At 31.7% G+C, this 22,820-nt stretch overlaps 3 protein-coding genes across 3 annotated transcripts; 2 read left to right on the forward strand and 1 right to left on the reverse strand.

Moving 5' to 3' along the window:
- The first annotated feature begins 276 nt into the window (after positions 1-276).
- On the forward strand, positions 277-7,858 carry LOC101244619 (secretory carrier-associated membrane protein 3). Its single transcript, XM_004248054.5, has 13 exons — positions 277-715; positions 2,353-2,412; positions 3,435-3,542; positions 3,645-3,707; positions 4,251-4,284; positions 5,193-5,315; positions 6,127-6,189; positions 6,267-6,360; positions 6,660-6,705; positions 6,791-6,858; positions 7,096-7,144; positions 7,380-7,445; positions 7,585-7,858. Exons 1-13 carry the CDS (start codon positions 656-658, stop codon positions 7,669-7,671), a joined length of 921 nt encoding a protein of 306 aa, XP_004248102.1. The 5' UTR covers positions 277-655; the 3' UTR covers positions 7,672-7,858.
- A 1,304-nt stretch (positions 7,859-9,162) lies between these two features.
- LOC101244324 (uncharacterized) lies at positions 9,163-9,892 on the reverse strand. Its single transcript, XM_004248053.5, has one exon. The coding sequence runs from the start codon at positions 9,826-9,828 to the stop codon at positions 9,451-9,453; it is 378 nt and encodes a 125-aa protein (XP_004248101.1). The 5' UTR covers positions 9,829-9,892; the 3' UTR covers positions 9,163-9,450.
- Positions 9,893-18,958: 9,066 nt separating this feature from the next.
- Positions 18,959-22,084, forward strand: LOC101244038 (nucleolar protein 12 domain-containing protein). The gene is made up of 4 exons (NM_001326360.1): positions 18,959-19,171; positions 19,258-19,363; positions 20,638-20,761; positions 21,611-22,084. Exons 1-4 carry the CDS (start codon positions 19,041-19,043, stop codon positions 21,874-21,876), a joined length of 627 nt encoding a protein of 208 aa, NP_001313289.1. The 5' UTR covers positions 18,959-19,040; the 3' UTR covers positions 21,877-22,084.
- The last annotated feature ends 736 nt before the right edge of the window (positions 22,085-22,820 follow it).

Here is a 22,820-nt window from a genome sequence, read left to right on the forward strand (position 1 = left end):
GATTAGTATATCATGTATAAACTGTACATCAGATTAATGTATCATGTATGAAATGTAAGAAATCTTACTTAACGACTAATGTATCTCGCGCATCAGATTAATGTATCAACACTTATTGTATTAAATTGAAAATTTTTTGTAATTATAAACTTTTAAGGGATAAATTATAATTTTGTTTTAAAAGTATATGATTATGTAATTTGCCCAAAAAAACAATTATATTTTTCACTCTTAACAATTTTCTTTTTAAGATCTAATATTAATTATCTATTCATTGTGGCAGTGTGTGTGACAAGTAAAAGTATGACCAAAGTTTAATAATCTCTCTCTTTTGTCAATTTTGTGCTTTTTATGTACAATTTAATTAAATTAATAAACCCCCACCCCCTACCCCCATCTCTCTCCCAAAAATTTCAACTATATAGAGAAGACTTTCTTTTCTTCTCTCTCTAGAATGGTATAATTCCCTTGATTTTTCTCCATTTGATTTCACATTTTATGTATAAAATAGCCCCCAAAATTTGAATAAAGACTTCTCCTTTCTTCCTTGGCTCTTAAGCTTTTTCAGCTATTTGACTATTCAGATCTCAGCTGAGTTTCTGGTGGCAGCTTTTCTTGGAGCAAAAAATTGAGACAGTAACAAAACTTTGCTGAAATGGCTAACCATTATGATCGCAACCCTTTTGCTGAAGAAGAAGAAGTTAACCCTTTTGCTGTAAGCTCTCCTTTTTTTTTCTGTTTTTCTCTTTTTAAAGAAAAAAGGTGGATTGGGGTGATTGTTTTATGTATGTGGAACTAAAGTTCAAGTCTTTTTTCTTAATGGGTTGCGATTGACTGATTTCTTGATAGTGTAAGACTTGAAATTGACTTCACTGAATTGGGTATTTGGGGTTTTAATCTTTTGTTTTATGGTGTAACTGTATGTTGAGGTTCTATGTTTGGTACTCATTTGTTAATGTGTTGTTCTTTGTTGATAAGTTGGAATAACCTTGCCTGTTTTTGAGTGTTTTCGAGTTTATGAGGTGATTGTTGTGTGAACTTTTGGGTCATAAACCTTTGACTAGGTTCTTCTAATTTTAATTTTTGTAGATATGATGTTTTAACTAACCAAATTCGATTAATATTGTGAAGAATCGAACTGCAGCTAACCACCACAATTCATACAAAAATGAAATAGCACATTCCGATAAGGATTCAACAATTACACGCAAAAGCAATTAAACAAAGCTAAATTAGAAATACGCAGATCCTCACTTGTCTCTCTGTGTGATCACTCGAAATGAGTAATGCATCATACCTGAAAATGAGAGTAAATTAGGAGATTTCCATGGTTTATGATGAAGTATAAGAATTAGGAGTTAAGAAGAGATAAGGAAGAAGATGAGAATAGGGAGAAATTGGATTTAGTTGAGAGTGAGAAGAGCATGAGAAAAGATCATACAGTATTCATTGCCTTCTCCTCCTGATGAAACTGTATTTGCATGCATTTTCCCCTTCTGACATGAGCCGTCCCCTCATTTTAATCACAACCGTTCATTCTTCTTTAACTAACTCTTATACTGATCCTTATTACCCTGTGAATCCATTTGTTAATTAACCTCCATACGCTGCCGTTTTAGAGTGTAATGACTCAGCTAATTACAATAGAAATCTTGGCTCTGTGGATGATTTTGCCTCGTGCTGTTTTATCTTTGGAAAGGGTTTAGAAATCTTTGTCAAAAAAGTATTATTGGGGTGTACATTTTCAGGAAAGAGTTCAATAGAGAAAACAGAGAAGCTGAATTGTTTGGCCGATGCTGTTGGAGAATCGGTCTGTTTTACGTTATAAGAATATGAGCAGAAGGTCCTTTCTCTGTGATTTGATTTATATTTTTTTGTGCGACTAACTATACAATTTAATTCTGAATGTATTCACTAGTAGGAGTAGTAAGTATCAGAATGTCATTTTAGTGGTTAATTCCCATCCCAACGCATTATTCTCATTAGATTTGACAAGTATATACAATTTAACATGAAACTTGGCATAAATATTAGAGGTTGTATGAAGTGTTAGGTTATTCTCTACCAGATTTGATAATGTTAATCATCAACACGGTTTTGGATAATCTTGCACAAACTTTACCATCATATGTGAATCAAGAACCTTCTTTCTGAGAATGAAAAGATAACATTTTTGAGAAGGAGAACCTCCTAATCATGATGTATGTTATTGAATGTAAATCCTTTATCTATAATTACAGAACTACATGAAATGATGCCGTTATGTCATCATGACTTCAAACCCTTGTGTTAAAGCAGTTCTTTCTAGGTCTTGATAGTTGGCTAATTTATCTTCTGGTATTTAATTTGCAGGATGGAGGAGGAAAATCGAAAGGGCAATCAAAATTTAGTGGAGGCGCATTTTATACCACAGTGAGTTAGACGGGCAGTAACCTATGTTTGTCTGTCTGGGATATAATGCACTTATTTAATGAAAGTTTGTTTACGCTGATCCCAGCTAGTTTGGGACGGTAGTTGATTAACTAAAATTTGCTTACAAGTTGTATGCGATATTCAGAGCAGCATCATACAAAGGCATCCCGTCATCATAAATGTCAATTGTACAAAAAATGTGCAAAAATGTAAAAGTTCCAGTAATGCAATGGATTCCTTCTCTCTTGAACATGAGCTTCTATTCGATATGGTTCACACCGTAGCAAGATAATTTCTTCCAAGCTCTACTTTCATGCTTCTCTTTTGTATTTCCAAGCTGCCAATTTTGTCTACGGTGTCGCACTTCGTGGCGGAGCCAAGAATTTGGCCAAGGGTGTGCAAAATTAAATACTCTCTAATTTGTAAATCTCTGTACACCACATAATTTTCCGGCGAAGGATGTGTTTCGGGCCACCCTTTGCCTAAACTGGCTCCACCCATGCCGCTTAACCTGATCGATTCCAGACAAGTCCTGACATATTCCAGCAGCTGTTATTTAGGTATAGAAATAGATATTTCAGCCTTTAGTTAGAGCCAAAATCTCTAGAAAGACATGGGTATAATTGCATTAGGGTTATATTTTCGTTTTGTTTTCTTATATATTCAGTAACCCTCCCCTCTGCTCTTTAGGGAAGGGGTAAAAAAGAGAGACTGAGAAAGAGAGGTAAATATTAGCATTGCCTTAATCGATGATTTCTGTTTATTTCCTTTCATATTCGTAATGCCTCCTCTCTTCGGGAAGGGGAAATGAGAGGGTAATTAGTAGCTTTGCTTTAGCTGATTCCGTAGTTTATGCTCTATGTCTCTATCTATAATTTCTTGAAGAGCTTTGTTTCAATTCAACACATTTTATTTTGCCGTGAAATGTATTCATTGGGGACCTCAGAGTCCTTCTGTGGATAAAATATTTTACCCCTTTTTCTTGAATAATGCTAATAAATCTATCCTCTTTTCACTTTCAGAGTAGTGTTCCTCCAGCAACAAACTCAAGACTTTCACCCCTTCCGCATGAACCTGCTGATTTCTATGATCGTGATGTGCCTGTTGATATTCCTCTTGATAGTTCTACGGTAGTTTCTACTTTTGAATGTGCTTAGCTATCAACTCATTTTATCATATTTAACATCTATTATTATGATTTTTATTTTATGTTAAGTCACTCTGAATTATAGGACTTGAAAAAGAAAGAGAAGGAACTACAGGCTAAGGAGAATGAATTGCGAAGGAGGGAACAGGTACACATGATTTTTGGTCTAAATTTGTACGAGTAGTTCTGTGTCTTTTTCAGGAGTCCTGTTGCATGATTAGTTGTTACCAGCTTGTTCTGCAAAATAGTTTGGAACGTAAAATGATACAGTTTTCTTCGGACTTCTTATGTTCTATGAGATTATGGTTTACTCTTTTGTTGTGTAGACATTCTTACTGTCATCTGAGGGCGATTTTTCAATTTGTCAAATCAGAAACTCTTTCAGGCCCTATATTTCACTTGGTTTCACAGTTTGGTTTGGTTCTTTTGAGGAACTTGTTTTCAAGCCTCCTATGCTCTGCAAAAAAGGATGAGGCATTCATCCCCTGGCCATATAAATTTCATTATAATATGTCTCTTGTGTCTGAATCTTTTTGGCTTTTCTTCTTCTTTTTCTATCAGTTGAAATCATTGTTGATCAGTGTACAGTGCAAGTAAAAAAGTATTCTCTGCTTCCATATCCACAGCAGCTCATGTTTGCTTGGGGTACAAATGTCATTATTCCCTGATTTGGTTTGTTGATGACACGCAGGAACTGAGACGAAAAGAAGAGGCTGCTGCAAGAGGTATATCCTTTTTCTCCTATGTTTATCCAATTATCACTCGTGTTCTTTTACAATCACTAGATTTAAACATGAAGTTATTTCTGTCTGGTGATTTTGTAGACATCTAAACAAGGAACTTAAAGGGAATAAACATAAAAAAAATCAAATCCAAGTACTTGGATGAAACAAAACTGAATGAACCTTTGTTCCTTTTGTTTTAACTTTCCTGATTATTCCTTCTTATCATTATCATTTGTCATTGGTCTGTCCAAAATTACTTATGAAAAAAATAAAGAGAACACTCCCCTTTCTTCTTGTTCTTGGTCATTTTTTTTTATATTTGTAAGTATAAGCTAGAGTGATTTAAAAAAAGGAAGAGGGGAATCTTTTGTTCCAATAGAAGCAGAAGTGATGTGGATTATTCAAGAATCAAAGTCGATTTGCTTTATAAAAAGAAGATATTAATGAACTTCAAGGAAATGGTTTCACGGGATTCAATCTATTGTCCTTTGGTGCCAGCAAGCTTTTGTAGGCATGAATCAGGTAGTTTTCTTTTCTCTTCAAACTGATTAGAAGTGAGGTAGTATTTCCTCCTACGTACGAGTAGGGAGATCCTCTACTAAGGTATGATTGTGAACATTATTGACGTCAGGCTTTTCGGATTATCTGTCACAACTGACAAGTGAAAAGCTGCCCCCGAGAGAAATAAATGAATTCCAAAGAGAGTTCTGTGACCGAGTTGGTCATTTCTGTGGCTCGGTGTAGCTTTAAGTAATGTGGATCTTATGTTTTTTTCTATGCATTTGCAAGTTTAATTTAAAAGGTTAGACGGTTCAAATGTCTATAAATGAAACTTATGAAAGAAAATGTTACATGGTTCAGATATTTAATGCAGTACATTACAATTCCTCTATTCTCTCTGATTGCAGCTGGCATTGTTATTGAGGTGAAAAATTGGCCTCCATTCTTCCCAATTATCCATCATGATATTGCTAATGAAATACCAGTTCATTTGCAAAGGCTGCAATATGTTGCGCTTACTACCTTTTTGGGTATGTCAACTCTGTCTCTATATGTTTGGTTCTTCTAGTTTGAAGAACCTTATGTCACTTTCTTCTTATTGATTTTCTTTCTATCATGCTACATTTAAGACTTAATAACTGTTGCACTCGACAGAAAAAAAAATCATCTGACAGTCCGGCATCTTTATCTTTTCTCAAAGACAAGGAGACTTGGAACCTAAAGCTGCATTTGACTTCCATTTGATACATTTAATTTACCTAGTAACAAAAAGCTTAAGAAGTAAAATGTCGTCTTTTAATTTGTGGCAGTGAAGGGGGAAAAAGGCAACACTATCACTATCCAACGCAAGGAAATAGACGAGTGAGAAAATTAGCTTATGGATAAGTTGTGCAAAATCTAGATTTCTTTCTCTCTACTCCCCCAATTGTCCTGCAAAACCTTCCAAGTAATTAAGTAAAAATTTAGAAAGAGCCTGTTTAAGACTTGTAGCAAGAAAACTTAGAATTGGATGTAGTCTATCTTTTTCCTTTAGATCAACAGTTCAACTATTTTCTATCATGAAAAGCATAATCAGAACAAGCATTTTTTTCCGTCATCTTGTCCATATTTTCTGGCAAGACCTTCAAGGTATTAGTTCAGAAACTGCCTATATCAGTCTCCCTAGCAAGTAAATTGAGGTTTGGTGAAATTTCTTGTGCTTATTGTCTTCCCCTTCGCCAGCAGTTTTAACTATATATTAACCATTCACTGTGCTAATCAACACAAACTTTTCTGACTTTTCTACATCCTGTGAGATCTTTATTGCTCCTGTCCTGATTAGATATCCGATGATGGTGACAGGAATTTGTGCTTGCCTTTTGTGGAACATCATTGCTACCACTACAGCATGGATTAAAGAAGGAGGTTTGTCTAATTCAGCATTCTACATGTCATCGATGGCTTACTTATGGAGCAATCTAACTTTTAGTTTTTGGCTTTAGATGTAAAGATCTGGTTCCTTTCAATTATTTACTTCATATCGGGGGTTCCAGGAGCCTATGTACTGTGGTATCGTCCTCTTTATCGTGCTTTCAGGTAAATTTTCCTTTCTATTGGATAACTCAACATTTACTTTCAGATTAAATCACCCACTTTTTGAAAGCAGTAATCCAAGTTGTCAGTTGAATAATGGTTATGTTGCTGAAGTAATATAGTTTAGAAGTTTGATAGTGTAGCAGAAAATCTTGTTCATTATTAAGACCGTGTGGGTTGGTCGACGATGATCTATATCCTGGATCACGGCAGAGAAGTTCAATCCCATGTCTAACTCCCTCCTGTGCTATTTCACTTTTTTTTCTTTTTTGCATGGGGCTAACACAAATATTTTGTCGCAGAAATGAGGGTGCTATGAAGTTCGCGTGGTTTTTCTTGTTTTACTTGGTGAATTCTTTTTTTCTTTTTTAACTTTTATCTCCCATTAAGTTGGTGAATTCAAAGATGTCTTACATTTTCTTTCTGTGTACAGCTTCACATTGCATTCTGCATCTTTGCGGCTGTTGCTCCTCCAGTAGTTTTCCGCGGAAAATCACTTACGTAAGTTCTACTTTGCATTTGACTTGATGGAGAAGTATGTATGAATTCCTTTTTTTTTAAATTTCCTTCCAGATGCTGAACACATGATTCCATATAGGAGAAAATTCGTAATCTAATTCAAGGGATTAGCTGGGACTAGCTTTTCACTTTCTTTTAGCTAATTGCTGCTTGATTTGTCTAGATTGTTGCTATTATTGTCTGTTTCCATGATCTGATCTTTTACAATTTGTTAAACAGAGGCATTCTACCTGCAGTAGATCTCATCGGCAAACAAGTTCTTGTTGGGGTATGTTTTCACATATTATCAGCGTACTCTACTATCTCAAACGCATCCCCCCCACCTCCACATACACACACAAGCCCTGCGCCTAGTCTAATCAGTTAATTAATTTCAAAAACAAAACTAAAAGCATGAAATAACCTGCCCAACTGGTCTTATAAAACATCGAATATCACTTACAAGTTGCTGGAGTCTGCCAATTAACATGGATAACTTCTATTCTTTTCCTTTTTTCCTTCAGATTTTCTATTTCATCGGTTTCGGGCTATTTTGTCTGGAGTCTGTGCTGAGCATATGGGTTATTCAGGTATGACCTCGCTCCACAGTTTTATTCTTGTCATCTTAGCGAGCGTGAATGACAAGTACTACGCTGCAATCCCAAGCAAGTTTGGGTAGGCTACATGAAACGCCACTGATGTTCATTTCCTCGTTATCTAATTATGCAGCAAGTATACATGTATTTCCGCGGGAGTGGTCAAGCTGCAGAGATGAAACGCGAAGCTGCAAGAGGGGCCTTGAGGGCAGCAATATAATAGTGTGGTAACAGATATAAGATTTGGTCACTTCAGTCAGTCAGTCAGTCAAGCAGATATGCTTTTGTTTTTTCATATATGTATATGTCTTCATTTTAACTACTCTGACCACTATGGTTTTTAGGAAAATCATTATATTTCTGGTAAAAAAAACAATCTTTGTGCATGTAAATTTCACCTTTCTTCACCTTTGCCTTTTCTGTGTTTGGTCACAGAATTTTTACAGTAAATCATTTACAATGTCATACGTCTGGTAACGCGATGGGGGCGTGGCTGATTACATTTTTTTTTTTTGTAGCGAAAAATCTAAAGCGATTTCGTGCATGTTATTCAGAACATTTGTATACTGCCAATGTGTATATTACACCCAAAAGTTTGGTTTTAGTTCAAAACTATCAAAATCAGAAAAAATAATTGCTGCAAAAAAATTTAGTTGCTATGCAACACAAAAGTTTTTACTGAACATTTTTTTATAATATAGTTGGTTCAACAATACAATTGAGTGATGATAGAAGAATGTATTAACAGGCATGTGTAAAATTTATACATTTAACGCGAGTCAAAGCAACTCTACGCTATTGAACTAGTAAAAGAAGTGAAACTTTCCGTAAAGTGAAGATATAAATAATAAGATTTCATTTTATTTATTTGCTTCCAGAAAAAGAGAGACGAACTCTAAAAAAAATATGATATAAACAGTCTATATTGATCTAAACATTATCGATACACGACACATGTAATTAATGTAAAATTGTAATATACCAATTGTTCTTTTGAAAGTGACAAATCGCGTGAGTTGTCTGGCACTCTGGTATACAAAGTGCACAACGAGAAACCGCGTTATTTTTTTTTTTTATAATTGTTCGGTTCGAATTTATTCGTCAAATATTTTTTAATTTTTACTTATTATATTTTGGCGAACTAAGAAAAATATTTCTTTTTTTTCATTGTATCCTTCATTTAATCAAGTGCTTTAAAAAAAATATAAGACGTAAAATAGTAAACTCAATATATTAACTAATATTTTTTTAATAAGTGTGTCACGTCAATAATTATGGGTGGGATTCTAAGTAGGTAAAACTATAAAAAAATTTATGATATGTTGTATTACTTTATATTTTTATAAAATGTAATTCATAATTTTTTTTGTCATAGGAGTTAGCTTTATCAATTATGATTTACATTGAGATTTCTTCTAGAGAAGTAATATAATACACCATATTATATTAATATTGAAATTTCAAAATTAAATTTTCTCTATTACCACATAAATAATCAACAATATTATGACCTCTCCACTTGCCAAGTCAATGCCCCCAAAATGAGTCTTTCATAATATCAAAATTTAATCGAGTCTCAAATAAATTTAGAATTATTCAAATCACATAATTTTAAAAAAGAACATCCCTTAAAATCCATTAGGACCATAAATAACATTTATAATATAGATAAATCAAGCATAAAAATACCACTTCCAAATAGATAAATATCTTATAATCAATTCTAATATACTATATATTTTATATTATATAATATAAGTACATAAACATAGTTGCATACATAAGTATTCCCACAAAACTCCATCCAAACCAAAAGCAATCAACATCCAAAAGAAACTCCCAACATACAATAAATACTATATACTATATATTTAATTAGTACTTACTTGACTAGGCCATAATCAAACAACAAACATACTCGGTGAAATCCTACTACCTCGTGTGGAAGTAGAGATACTGTTTCCGAAAGAACTTAAAAGCCATAATCATATCCCCTTTTTCAACAATAAGCAAGACATTTCTTCTTGCAATCCATGATACATCCACCACCCCCACCCCCATATCCATACCCTTTTCCAGCCCCACTAGATGACTTGAAACACTTTGATGGACACTTTAGTTTTTTACCAAAACATGGGCCTTTGTCTTTGCAAACAATAGTGGGCCTTATGATTCCACCTTTACCATATCCTCCTTTTGGGCCTCCAAATCCACCACCATATCCTCCTCCAACTATAGGCCCAAAACCAGGGATGTTGAATCCACCTACAGGCCCAAAACCAGGGATATTATTGTTGTCATCATTTTTGGTAGTAGCAAAAGTGAAAGTGATTGAGATGAACAAGAAAATTAAGATGAGAGCTATAGAGTTCTTCATATTTGACAAGAGGGAAAATAGCTTCTTTTTTTGAGTTTTATTGAGAGGGAATAAGTTATATTTAAAGGCTTAAGTGGAGAGAGCATTTATAAGTGGATGGTTGTTGGATGGGGGTGTATGAGACATAGACAAGTAGGTTGGGTGCAATTATTACACTATACTATGTGATATCTATATAGTCCCACTATTGAGTGTTTCTTTTTTTTTTTTTTAATTCGAGGTTTAATTAAATTTGGATTCATATACTGTTCGATTTTATTTTTGAATGATATAAAATTTTATTTTATTTTTTATTTGAATAGCTCAAATATAAAACGTCTAATTGAGAATAAAAGAATCTCAACTATATATTGGCTCGTATCGATGTATTCTTGATTTCTAAGGAGATAGAATATTAAGTCTAGTGGATAAACGTGGTCACTAGATCAGAGTGTGATTAACAGTCTTTAAATTGTAATGCTATAGATGATCGTTCTTATACTCAATTATTCATTGACACAAAATATTCGTGATTTTTTTCTTTTGTCTTAGCTTTGATAGACAAAGTAACCTAGTACATGTTGCTGGTCAAAAATGACGAATATTTTATATAATTAATCGAAATATATGAAATTGATTTAGACACTACCAGTACGGAAAAAAAAAATCTCAACCATCCAAAAACAACTCATATTAATATACTACATTCTAAGTTGTCAAGGATTCAACATGTCTATCCTATAGGTTATATGAATCAGTGGCTTTTTCCAAATTATTCTTTTAAAAAAAAAAAAGTAGAGATAATCATTATTGAAAATTTAAAAATAATGGAAAATCAATTAAAAAGAAGAATATTTATTACAATCTTAAAAAAATTCATTAATTTTGAACCATAAAAAGTGTCGATATTTCATTTATATTGGACGATAATGAGTAACATGGTATCACTAATTGTTTCTTAAGAAATACTCAAACATAAACACATGCAGAGGGAGTAAATAAATAGACTCCAATTAATTTGGGATTATGGTGGATTAAGAGAGTATTATTATATTTTCTCTCTTTTTATTTAATAATTATAGAAAATAGTATTCTAACAATCAAATTTAAAATTTTGAAGTTTTACTAATAAATTAATTCAATAAAATGTACTTTTAATTGTTTTTTAAAAGAAAATATATCAAGTCACTAAGAATTAAATATTACTCTCTTCGTCTGCTATTATTTGTCATAATTTTTATTTTTAGAGTCAAATTACAAAAATTTTGAATAATAATTTAAAATATATTTTTTTATCATATTAATATATAAAATATTATAATTTATAGTACTTTTTATATATATAATTATTAATTGGTCAGATATTTTCAGGCTACTTTTGGAAGTATACTCAATAAAATTAGCGTTAGTATTTATGAGCACAGCAATTCATAACTGAGCAGTGGACAGTAATAAATTATTATTCAATAAATAAATATTTGACTGCACTTTAATTGTTTGCACATAATTAAAGATGCATTGGACGCTTGGAATACATGTATTTATGTGGTAATTTTTTTTCGTTCATTTTTAGTTGTTTAAGTTTTTTTATATAATTTTAATAATAATTTTGAAAAATATAACTAATGTTAAGAGTAATATATTACTTGTTTAAGTTTTTTTTATATAATTTTAATAATAATTTTGAAAAATATAACTAATGTTAAGAGTAATATATATATTTCTTAATATATTAAAAGTGACAAGTAAAAATAAAAATATACATATTTAGTAAATAAATAAATAAAAATAAATGAAGTATATTAAAATATAATTTTTTTGTTCATTAATAATTAGTCATTATTGACTTGATATAAGAATAAAGAAGCAATAAATGATAGGAGTAATTTTACTAAATCACCCTTATTAAATATAAGTTACATAAAGTTGAAAATGAATCAGTATTTAATAGCAAAGATAAAAATAGACATAACATGATAATTTATTTATTGATCTTATAAATTAAACAAATATTATTAAATATTTTAAAATAATACAATAAACAATTAAAAATAAACGAAAGAAGTAACTAATTAGTATAAGATACATTTGATAGTAAAGTTGTTCGTTCTCGATAAATATTTATCATTTTTAATAAAATAGTGAAAATAATTCATTTTAACTATAGTAAAAATAGAATTATGAGTTGTGACACAAAGACGAGAAAATGTGGGGGCAAATGAATTTGTTAGGATGAAAGTGTAATATCAAGCTATAAAAGTTATGGTTATAACTGAGGTGTAATATTAATTTTTAAACAAAATTCATCAAAAAAGTTTTGATTATAATAATATCTTTTTTGATACGTTTATATGTAGAATATTGCTCTTCAAAATCGAATCAACAATTTCATTTTAATATCAATTTACATTCTACACTATTTAAAATTTCGTAACTTAACTTTTTCACCTAATTGAAAGGAGTTTTACCAACATGTTTCAACAAAGAGGTAAAAAAAAGTAAATTAAGAACAAAATATTATTTTACGTTATTATATAACTCAGGTCGATTTGATTTTAATTTCTTTTTTATTGTGTATGACTAGCGTGTAGCAATATATTATTAAGATTATGCTACTAAACATAATAATTTTTGTAGTAGATCAATAGTGTAAATTATTTTTACTTCGACTTTTATATATTCAACTTAAACTTTGTAGGACTATCTTATTTTTAAATAATGATTAATATAAATATTTTTAATTATATTTATATTAATTGATATTCTTTTCGTATTTTTATTTGTTATGTTGCATTTTTTTAAAATTAATTTGACTAATTTTTAAAGTTAAATTAGATTATGTTTATTCTATATTTTAAATAAAAAAATTAGATATTTAAAAAATATATGAAAGTACTATAAATTGTAATTTTTTTGCATATTAATATGATGAAAAACTACATAATGAAAAACATTAGTCAAAACTTTTACTCCCTCTGTTCAATTTTATTTGTCATGTTGTGTTTTTTAAAAATTAATAATTTTTTTTAAAAAAATCAATAATTAATTTTCAAAATTAAATTATATTACATTAATTTGATATTTTAAATTTAAAAAATTAACTATTCAAAAAATATTAAAAAATGCTATAAATTACAATTTTTTATATTAATATAATTAAAAATACATATTAAAATATTAGTCAAAATTCTTATAATTTAACTTTAAAAATAGAAAATATAACAAACAATAATTGAGGAGGGGAATATGATTTAACTCATTACAATTAATATTTATGAGCACAAAAATTCATTAAGCAGTGGGCATTATTAATGTTTGGTAAATGAATACTTGTCTGAAATTCAATTTGCACATTAAAGATACACCTATATTATACTCAATATTAATAAATAGGGGTAGTGTCGTAATATAGTCTTATAAATCATTGACTTTTCTTTAATGGGCTGCCAAATTTAAACGTGATAAATAATGATTAGGGAGAGTCGTTAGGATGGTAAGCACTCTTCACTTTGAACTCGAAGATTGCAAGTTCGAGTTATCAAGAGAGCAAAAAAGATGAAAGCTTCTACGGGCAGGGTTAAAATAATATAGCAAATAAAAGTGAAAAAGAGAGTATATATTTTTTTTTTTATAGAAATCCATTATTAGCCAACACATTGGATCAAGGGTTAACAATTTCCATAAGTTAACAATCAAATTATCGATTATTATATGTGAAAATTACGCGGATAAACAAACTTATACTATTTAATTACTTATCATAGCTATAATTGTAATAATTACCACTCGCGACTAACATTATACATTAATTACGTGGGTCGACTTCAAGTTTGTATAATTAGTCATGTTTGTATATGTATAATTCGTCAGGATATACAGATAAATATATATAATATACAATTTTTTAGCCTATATACATATGCAATTCACCTCTCTCCCACCTCCGCCCTCTCTCGCTTACCTCTCTCCTCCCTCTCTCGATCTCGCTCGCCTCTATCCTCCCTCTCCCAATCTCGCTTGCCATTTATACAAATGTATATGTATAATATACAGTTATATACAACTATATACATATACAATTCATCTCTTTTCCACTCTCTGCCCTCTTTCGCTCGCCTCTCTCGATCTCACTCGCCTCTATCCTCTCTCTCCCAGTCTTGCTAATCTCTCTCCTCCCTCTCCCAATCTCTCTTGCCATATATACAATTACATATGTATAATATACAATTATCTAACCAATGTACATATGCAATTCACCTTTCTCCCACTCTTTTCTCCTCTTTCTCACCTCTCTCATCTCTTTCCCAGTCTCGCTCGTCTCTCTCCTCCAAATAACACGTAGCTACAAATTGTAATTATCAAACTATAGCTATAGAGAGTAATTAATTACTTTTAAGTGGCTATATGTGAAAGTTTTCCTTAATATATTAGGAAAAATTCAGTAAATATATACTAGTTAATTATTTAATATAGTTATAGTTTGCCTTATTTATAATTTATGACCTACTTTTAGCTATAATTACGCGGCTCGGCTTTTTAGTTTTGTAATTTGTGGTTTTGTAGAATTCACAATTTGTGTAATATATTTTTTTATAACTTTTGTATAATTTAAAATTTGTATAATATAGTTTGTACAACTGTTTACACTTCTAATGTTTGTAATCACATAATTTGTTATTTCGAGTTTATACAAAAAAAATTGAATTATATAAATGCATTCGTGTATTATACAAATCAATAAATTATATAAATAAAATAACTTAAATTATAGCTACAATCCATAAATATACAAACTATAATTATAGAATATAATTAAATTTTTTATAGTGACTGTTTACAAAATTCCCTCTTAATATTATCCTAAGCGGTGAATGCAAACAAATGTTTTGAGGCAAAAGGATTTAGAATGAAGTAATATTAATAGTTGTAGTATTGATGGCGGTGATGGATAAACGAATAAAATCGGTTAATGCATTATCAATTTATTTGATATAAAAAATAGAAAATTCATTTCTAAACCAATATCTTGTTACTTATAAGTATTTTTTTCATTCTTAATCACAAATTTGAAGTATTCGAGAATAAGGCCAACATAGGTTTAGTTTTTAAACCATATTCAAAAGTTAAAAGATCAAATTTCGACTTTCTTTTGAAATAATTTACTAATAACAAGAGATGAATATACTAAACGCCTAACAAATATAGGATTTTATATAGTACGTGTTATCAAATTTAGATTTCTTTGCTTCTTTAATTTTCAAGATTGACACACAAGGAAACACTAAATCACCAAGTAGCCAACTAGTAGTGCATACAAGCATGACATTCATTTTTTTCTTTATTCTGACGTCGTATATTTATAATATTAGAGTCTGATTAAATTTAAATTAACATCGGAAAATCTCATATTAGGAGGTAATTAATTAAGTACTTCCTAACAAAGACGATTCTTTACTTAAGGAGATTCGAACCAAATACCTAATTTGACTAAGAATAAAAAAGTATTTACTACTCTACCACAATTTTTATTGACGCTGATAAGTAATAAAAGAGCAGGGCCGACCATGGACTTTAAGGATCATCCTATTTAATATCACTACTTTTATTTATATGGCTCCAACTGTTTTACTATTTCTAGTTGTAAATGTGATGCTGAGTTTTTTTTCTCAAAAACATTTATTACTAGTTTGACATTTTTTTTTATTATGATACTTTCATGAATGTGCAAAGATATGACAATGTCAATAATAGGTTCAGATATTGCTAGGGTCAATTTGTCGACTTGGCTTATAAAGAAGCACTACATATTTAGATCACTTTCTAAAAAGTCACATGCATGTCTAATATTTGAAAGTTTGAAGTTTCAATTGCAAAATTAATCTGACGAAATGGTTTAATGGACTCCTATAATTATATAAATGTATGTTATGAATACTGAATTCTTAAATTTAATAAAATACAATAGATCAAATTTCTTTAGCCATTGACTATTGACCAGACTTATATGATTATAAAATAACTGAGTTTGCAAAAGTGTGTTGCTACACGTACGTTGAGGCAAGTAAATATCATATTTGATTTGCAGTAGAGTGAGAGAGGTGGCGCTGGTTCTTTTTTCACCAAAATGGGAGGCGAAGCGGTCCTTGGTGGTTTGCAGAGGGATTGTTGATGGTGCGTTGAAAGGACGACGATTGTGGAGAGGAGAATGAGGCAGGTGAGGGTGCGATGAGCAAGTTATTTATGCTTAATTAAGTATATGTGTGCATTAGATCATTTTACCTAATTGATATGTCAATATCAGATATATATTTGAAGTTAGTTTGTGATAAGTATAACTTCAAATCTATATGTTTAATCCCCGCCTGTTTTATGGACAAATCTTGAAAGTCAAGTATCAAATTTTATTATACTTAAAGTTTTTGTCCATAAAAGTAAGTGATGTGGATCTAGATATTTGAACTTTATGATTCAAACTTATAATTTCGTCACTTCCTTAAAACTTATAATGTTCAAAATTTATAATTTATATATATATTTAATTGATGATTTATTTAAAACATATATATTTAGATAACCTAAGCCAAAATCTATGTGGTTATATGGACTCATAATTAATACGTCAAATATGTCCTTGGGACAAATAAGGTTAGATACAAGGTGCAACGGGATGAACTTTTAATAATGTTTCATCGTTTTGAGAAATTAATAACTTAATAATTTTATACACACTTCTAATATTTTTACATGAAAACATATATTTTATGATTTAAAATATATATATTTTATGATTTAAAATATATGTTTTCATATAAAAATATCGGAAGTGTATATAAAATTGCTTAGTTATTAGCAATGGAATCTACTTTTCATGAGAACTTTAATGATTGGGAGCTTGATAATTTGATTGAATTAATGGGTAGACTGAAAGGTTACAACATGAATCCGCAAGCTATGAATATCATGTGTTGGGATCCTTAGGTAAAGGAATACACTGTAAAGAAGGGGTATAAAAAGTTGCACGCCCAGAATGATAATACAGATTTTTGGCCATGAAAACTAATCTAGAAAGCAAAGCTACCACCAAAGGTAATATGCTTCAGCTGGTTGACATTAAAGAATGCTTATTTGACAGTGGACAATCTTTGTAGAAGAAACTTCCAGCTAGTAAGCAGGTGTTTTTATGTCAGGAAAGTGCAGAATCAGTAAATCATCTTTTCTTGCATTGTGCGGTGGCTGCAGGCATATAGCATATGTTCCTTTCCTCATTCAGTTTGAACTGGGTGATGCCTCAAACTATCAGAGAAGTTGTTGTGAGTTGGGGCCATTGGACAGTTGATGGGCCATCAGGAACACCTGGAGAATGATTCCAGCATGTATTTTTTGGTGCCTATGGACAGAAAGGAATCAACGGTGTTTTGATGGAATTTTTAGCTCCTAATCACTCACTCAAAGCTGAATGTTTGTTGAATCTTTTTTGTTGGTCCAACCGTCTTATGTGAATAGTTATCCTACTTTCTTAGATTTTATTAGCTCTTTAACTCTAGGCCAGACATAGTCATGTTTTAAGCCTTCTCTAGATTTTTTGAATTGGTGGCTGGCTCCCGTGTCTTAACTGCTATCATGTAACGAAGCCAGCATATCTACTTTTGTACTCTTTGCATCCTCTTGATGTCGGTAATGAAACAACTTACTTCATAAAAAACATATATTTATGATTTTATACCAAGATAATTTATAAGCATATTTTATTTTATTTTTCTAAAAAAAAAATCCTCAAGAGGTTCTATTTATTATTATTATTATTATTATTTTTTATGTATAGTAGAGCTGTCAATATGGGGTAGCACACCCCATCCGGGCTAACTCATATAGGCTTTGACATTTCACGGGTCAGGCCGGGCTAGCCCATTTTTTGTGTGGGCCAAAAAATGAACGACTCAAGCCACAAGTACGTGGACTACAGGCTTGCCGGGCCAGCCCACTTTTTTAAAAATTATAATTTTTTATAATTATTAAATTAAATTATAAATTATAATTTAAAAATATTATGATAAAAATCCACAAAATAATATTACATGATATTAATGTTACTACTTGTTAATCAAATCCACAAATAAAACTCTCTTTATAATATTTATAAAGTTTTTTTCAAGATAAAGTATAAAATATATAAATAAAAATATTAACCTAATTGTTTTGAGTTTGGACTCTCTTCAATTTTAAATATTAATATTATATTATATTTTTTAATTAATTTTCATTGACACATGGTCTGTTTCTCAAGCCCCTCAAATCAGCAGACTTATTCAGGCCGAGCTAAAAAATCTTTTTCTTAAATGAGCTCCAAAAATCATAGTCCAACCCTATTAAATCCCGGGTTAGGTCAGGCCGGCCCAACGGGCCTAGCCCATATTGACGGCTCTACTGTATAAACATAGATATTTTTAAAAATTATTTGAGCAACCCTTATTATTTTATGAGGAACTTTCACATTTAGCCACTCAAGAATAGATTAATTACTCTCTATAGCTATAGTTTGATAGTTACAATTCGTAGCTACGTGTAATAGGGAGGATAGAGGTGAGCGAGAGAGCACAAATAATGGGAAAGAGGTGAATTGTATATGTATATCGGTTAGATAATTGTACATTATTCATATGTATTTATATATATGGCAAGCGGGATTGGGAGGGGATGAGCAAGACGAGCGAGATTGGGAGAGGAAGGAGAGAGGCAAGCGAGAGAGGGTCAGTGAGTGGGAGAGAGGTGCATTGTATGTGTATATCTACATATGCATTTGTATATATGACAAGCAAGATTGGGAGAGGAAGGAGATAGACGAGCAAGATTTGGCAAAGAGTGGGAGAGAGGTGAATTGTATATGTATATCGTCTATATTATTGTATCTTATACATATTTATTCGTATATTCTGGCGAATTATTGATATACAAACGTGACTAATTATACAAACTCGAAGTCAGTCCATACAATTAATATATACAATGTTAATCGTGAGTGGCTATTATATCAAACTATATCTATGATGAGTAATTAAGTAGTATACATAATTTTGTATAACCGCGTGATTTTCGCTTATTTTATTACCGCCAATAAGTAAGTTAATATAAAATTAAAAAGTTTAGTAAAGATAATAGGAAATTTGTGAAGCTAAAGATACAACTCCATGAAGCATTAGTTCCAATTTCAGGGTTTTAGGTTTTACAGAGCTGCCATGGAAGAAGCTGAAGCTGAAGCTGTATTGGGAGATGGAGGACAAAATCTGAGGATACGAGGTAGACATATCAAGAAAAGAGCCCTCAAGAACAAAGCCCTAACTGTTTCTTTCGATGAAAAAGACCTCAAGTATTTCCCCTTTCTTTCGCTGTATAAACTGTTCTTGATTTCTGTTCTTTTGGTTTTTGAACCGATTGTTTTGAATTTGATTTTAGGGATTTTGTTACTGGGTTTCATAAGAGAAAGAAGAAGAGAAGAAAAGATGCCCAAGTTCAATTGGAACAAGCCCTACGGAGAAAACGTATTGAGGCTCGTAAAAAGGTTCAAACTTTAGCTTAATAGTGTTATTTTATTGTTAGTTGCTATGTTTTCTTCAATGTTTTGAGTTAAGGGTCATTCGGGGACACCTGTAAGGTTTGCGTATACTCTATTCTCTCTATTGCATTACTGGAGTCATTGAATGTACTCATGTTTAGTTATTTATGTTGTTGACATCGTAACTCAAACCACTTTCTTCATTTGGAATCTTGAATTAAGAAAGAGTGAGGTTGACCAGCTCAACTATTGCATCATCTATATACAAAACAGAACCGTGGCTGTTCAAGATTACATGTTGTCTACTGCTGTTCTTCTCTGTCACAGGCTTCTAATAACTAGTCGTCCAACTTCCTTGTATCTGAAAGTGATGACAGGATGTTAGGTCTAGTAAAGAGACTGTTAGGCTAAGAAGAAATAGGTTGGGATTGATCCCACCTTTGAAAGAGTGGTTTTTCTCTGTCAATACAACTTATCGAGTTATCAAGCTGAACTTTCTTGTGGAAGGAGCTTGAATCGTTCGTTTACTCAAAGTCTTACGGATTGCTATTTGAAAACACTTTTTCCTATGGTAACTGAGATTTATGGTACAATCTTTTTCCAGTCAACATTTGTTAGGGGTGAACTCACAGAACAGAAATGTTGATTTCCTTCCCAAACTGTTCTCTGTTTCCGTCAAATAACAGATGCATTTATTCTAACCATGATGGAACAAGTCCTTATTTCTCCCTTTACCCTCCTTAGCAAAGTCTTCTTATAGCCAAGGTTATAAGTGTGGCGTCATGTTTATGGCTTGTTAAATGGAGGTCCTTGTAAGATTTTATTTGTGTGCATGACAATTACCCCCTCAAATAAATAGACATGTATACAAATTCTACCGGTCTTATTACCGAGCCTATCTATAAACAAACAATAGGGACCAGTGTGCAAAAACATTTTAAATTTTGACTTGTTTTTTCTACCTTTTCTTACGGAGATTAGCACAATCCAGGTTAATGTTAAATACTTTCATGGCTTTGAAGTTCCTTGCTGTCTCAGTAATTGTCTCGAATTTGCTTCTTTTGTAGTGGTAATCATTCTAATAACTGTTTCTTTTATGAGTATGGCTGAAGTGCCTTAACACATTTTCGTCTGCCTGGTTGTGCGTCAAATTCGTTTCCAGTTAAACAGTGCAGTTAGTATGATCATTCAAATATTTGTTACTTTTATTACTAATTGCAACCTTGATGTAATCAAACTTGTCATTGTGGGCTATCTTACTTTTTCACTTTCTTTTACAGAGAAAGGAGGAGAGAGAGTTTGCCATCTTTGGTGGAGCAGCGCCTGATTCAGCTGCTGTAACTGATGAGCCCGATGAGGACCTCGACGTCGAAGAGGAAAATGAGCCTAATGCAACAGTTTCAGGTATTCCCTAATGACATTAGTGGAAACTGTTTTAGTGCTGAAGTCTATCCAGAGCTACCATTGAGAATGGTCTGGTCCTCGTTGGAAAAGCTGAGAATTCCTATATGTAATATCTTTGATAGTTATCAGCATACTTGTAAAACATACTCATAGAGTTCTAATGCAGAATTACACTTAACTGAGGAAGGATTAGAAACTTAAGGCACCCTTGACTGGCTCTTTTCACATTATCATTATCACACCATATGATCGAATCATTTTCTTAGCTGCTTCACTTTCCTCTATGCCAAAAATGCAAATTCTGTATTATCATCATTGACTTATAAGCCTTATGTATATGTTCTATTCGCACTATAGCCAAGTGGCTGATGGTATCTGAGACAATTAAGCTTCTCAAACTTCCCTGAATTAGTTTTGCTTCAATAATTTCTTTTAGGTTTGCTTCCATATGCTCGGATCTTCCTTTCTTATTTCATAAACATTACTGCTGTTAGTTACTTTTTCTCTAGACTTAACATAGAAACATGAAAATGGTGTTAGGTAGGGCTTTGTCCTTGTGGCACAAGATAAAGTTAACTTAATACTTGATCAGAGGTGGATCCTAGATTTAAGTTTTCATGGGTTCAACCTAAAATGTTCTTTAGCATTATGCATTAGTATCTACGATTTGTTGCAGTTTTAGTCAATTTTTACACATGAATTTGTGTTTCACGTCAAAAGTACCGGGTTGGGTTCAAATGAACCCGGTAACATTAAGTTACATCTGCCTCTTTACTTGATAGTTAGGATTTGTTTGGAAGTAGTTACGTAACTTAGTCTGTTGATTGATTATTGTTTCTTGTTAAAAAGGGACTACGACATATGACAATGGCGATGTGCAAGTCATCGTGACAACAAGTGAGATCTCTCGTGAAGAAGAAGAATCCCCAGCTCAAGTGCCACCACCATCAGCAATAGTTAAACATGCTATAGAAAGTAAAAACAGCAAACAAAACATTCCGGTAAGCAAGAAGAAACCATTCAAGAAATCTGCGAAAAAGAGATCTCGGCCCAAGCCACAGAGCAAGAGAGATAAGAGGAAAGGTAAAAAGAAGAACAAGAAGCAGCAGCAGTAGCATTGTTATTTCTTTAACCTTAGCACCTCCCCCTTCATATGAAAAAAAGAGAGAAAAAAATGTTTCATCCGTGGCGTGGCGCCTATTTTATTTATCGCGGATATTTTAGCATATAGTATTTTAATTTATTTACTAAGGTTTGTTCACAATGATTCCTGGCCGGATTATTTTTCTCAATTGATTATTTGTGTAATCTTTGCATTTGAAATATTCATCATGATTTTGTTTTTATAAGAACAAGAGTTACATTCATAATTGCTAACAGTTATAAGGGTATCAAGCTACTAAGTCACACTATGGAAGTTTGAAAAGGGGCGGTGGAGATGAGGGTGGGGAAGAACATGTAAATTTTCGTAAATCAGTTAAGATTCATATCGGGACGTTCAACTACAAAAACTATTTACCATGTAAGGAAACTGGTAGAGCAATATAAATGAGAGGATAAGGACTTGCACCAAAGTTTACGCCAGGGATCATCTTGTAGCTCGTTAATATTTGTGTTAGAGATGAATAAATTGACTCAATAAATTCAAACTAAGTTGTCACAATGTATGAATGCAGATGGTGTTGTTTTGATTGATGAGATTCTCGATAAAGTTAATGTTAAGTTGGAGATCTGAAGACAGACCTTGAATCGAAAAAGTTTAGGTTAAGCAAGACAAAGACATTATGGTTGTAGTGCAAGTTCAAGTAACACACGAGACATATATGAAAGTGAGGTTTAATACACAAGTCGTTAAAAAATTGAAGAAATTTCAAATATTTTAGGTTTATTTATCCAAGGAAATAGGGAGACTGACGAGGATGTCACTCACCGTATTGGGAAAAGGATGAATAAAATGGAGGCTCAAACCAGAAGTTTTGTCTGATAAAAAGGTGCCACCAAAACTTAAAGACAAGTTCTACAAACTGATAGTTAGATCGACTATTTTACATGAGATAGA

Source organism: Solanum lycopersicum, chromosome 10 (genome assembly GCF_036512215.1).
Source record: "Solanum lycopersicum chromosome 10, SLM_r2.1".
Lineage (NCBI taxonomy): Eukaryota > Viridiplantae > Streptophyta > Magnoliopsida > Solanales > Solanaceae > Solanum > Solanum lycopersicum.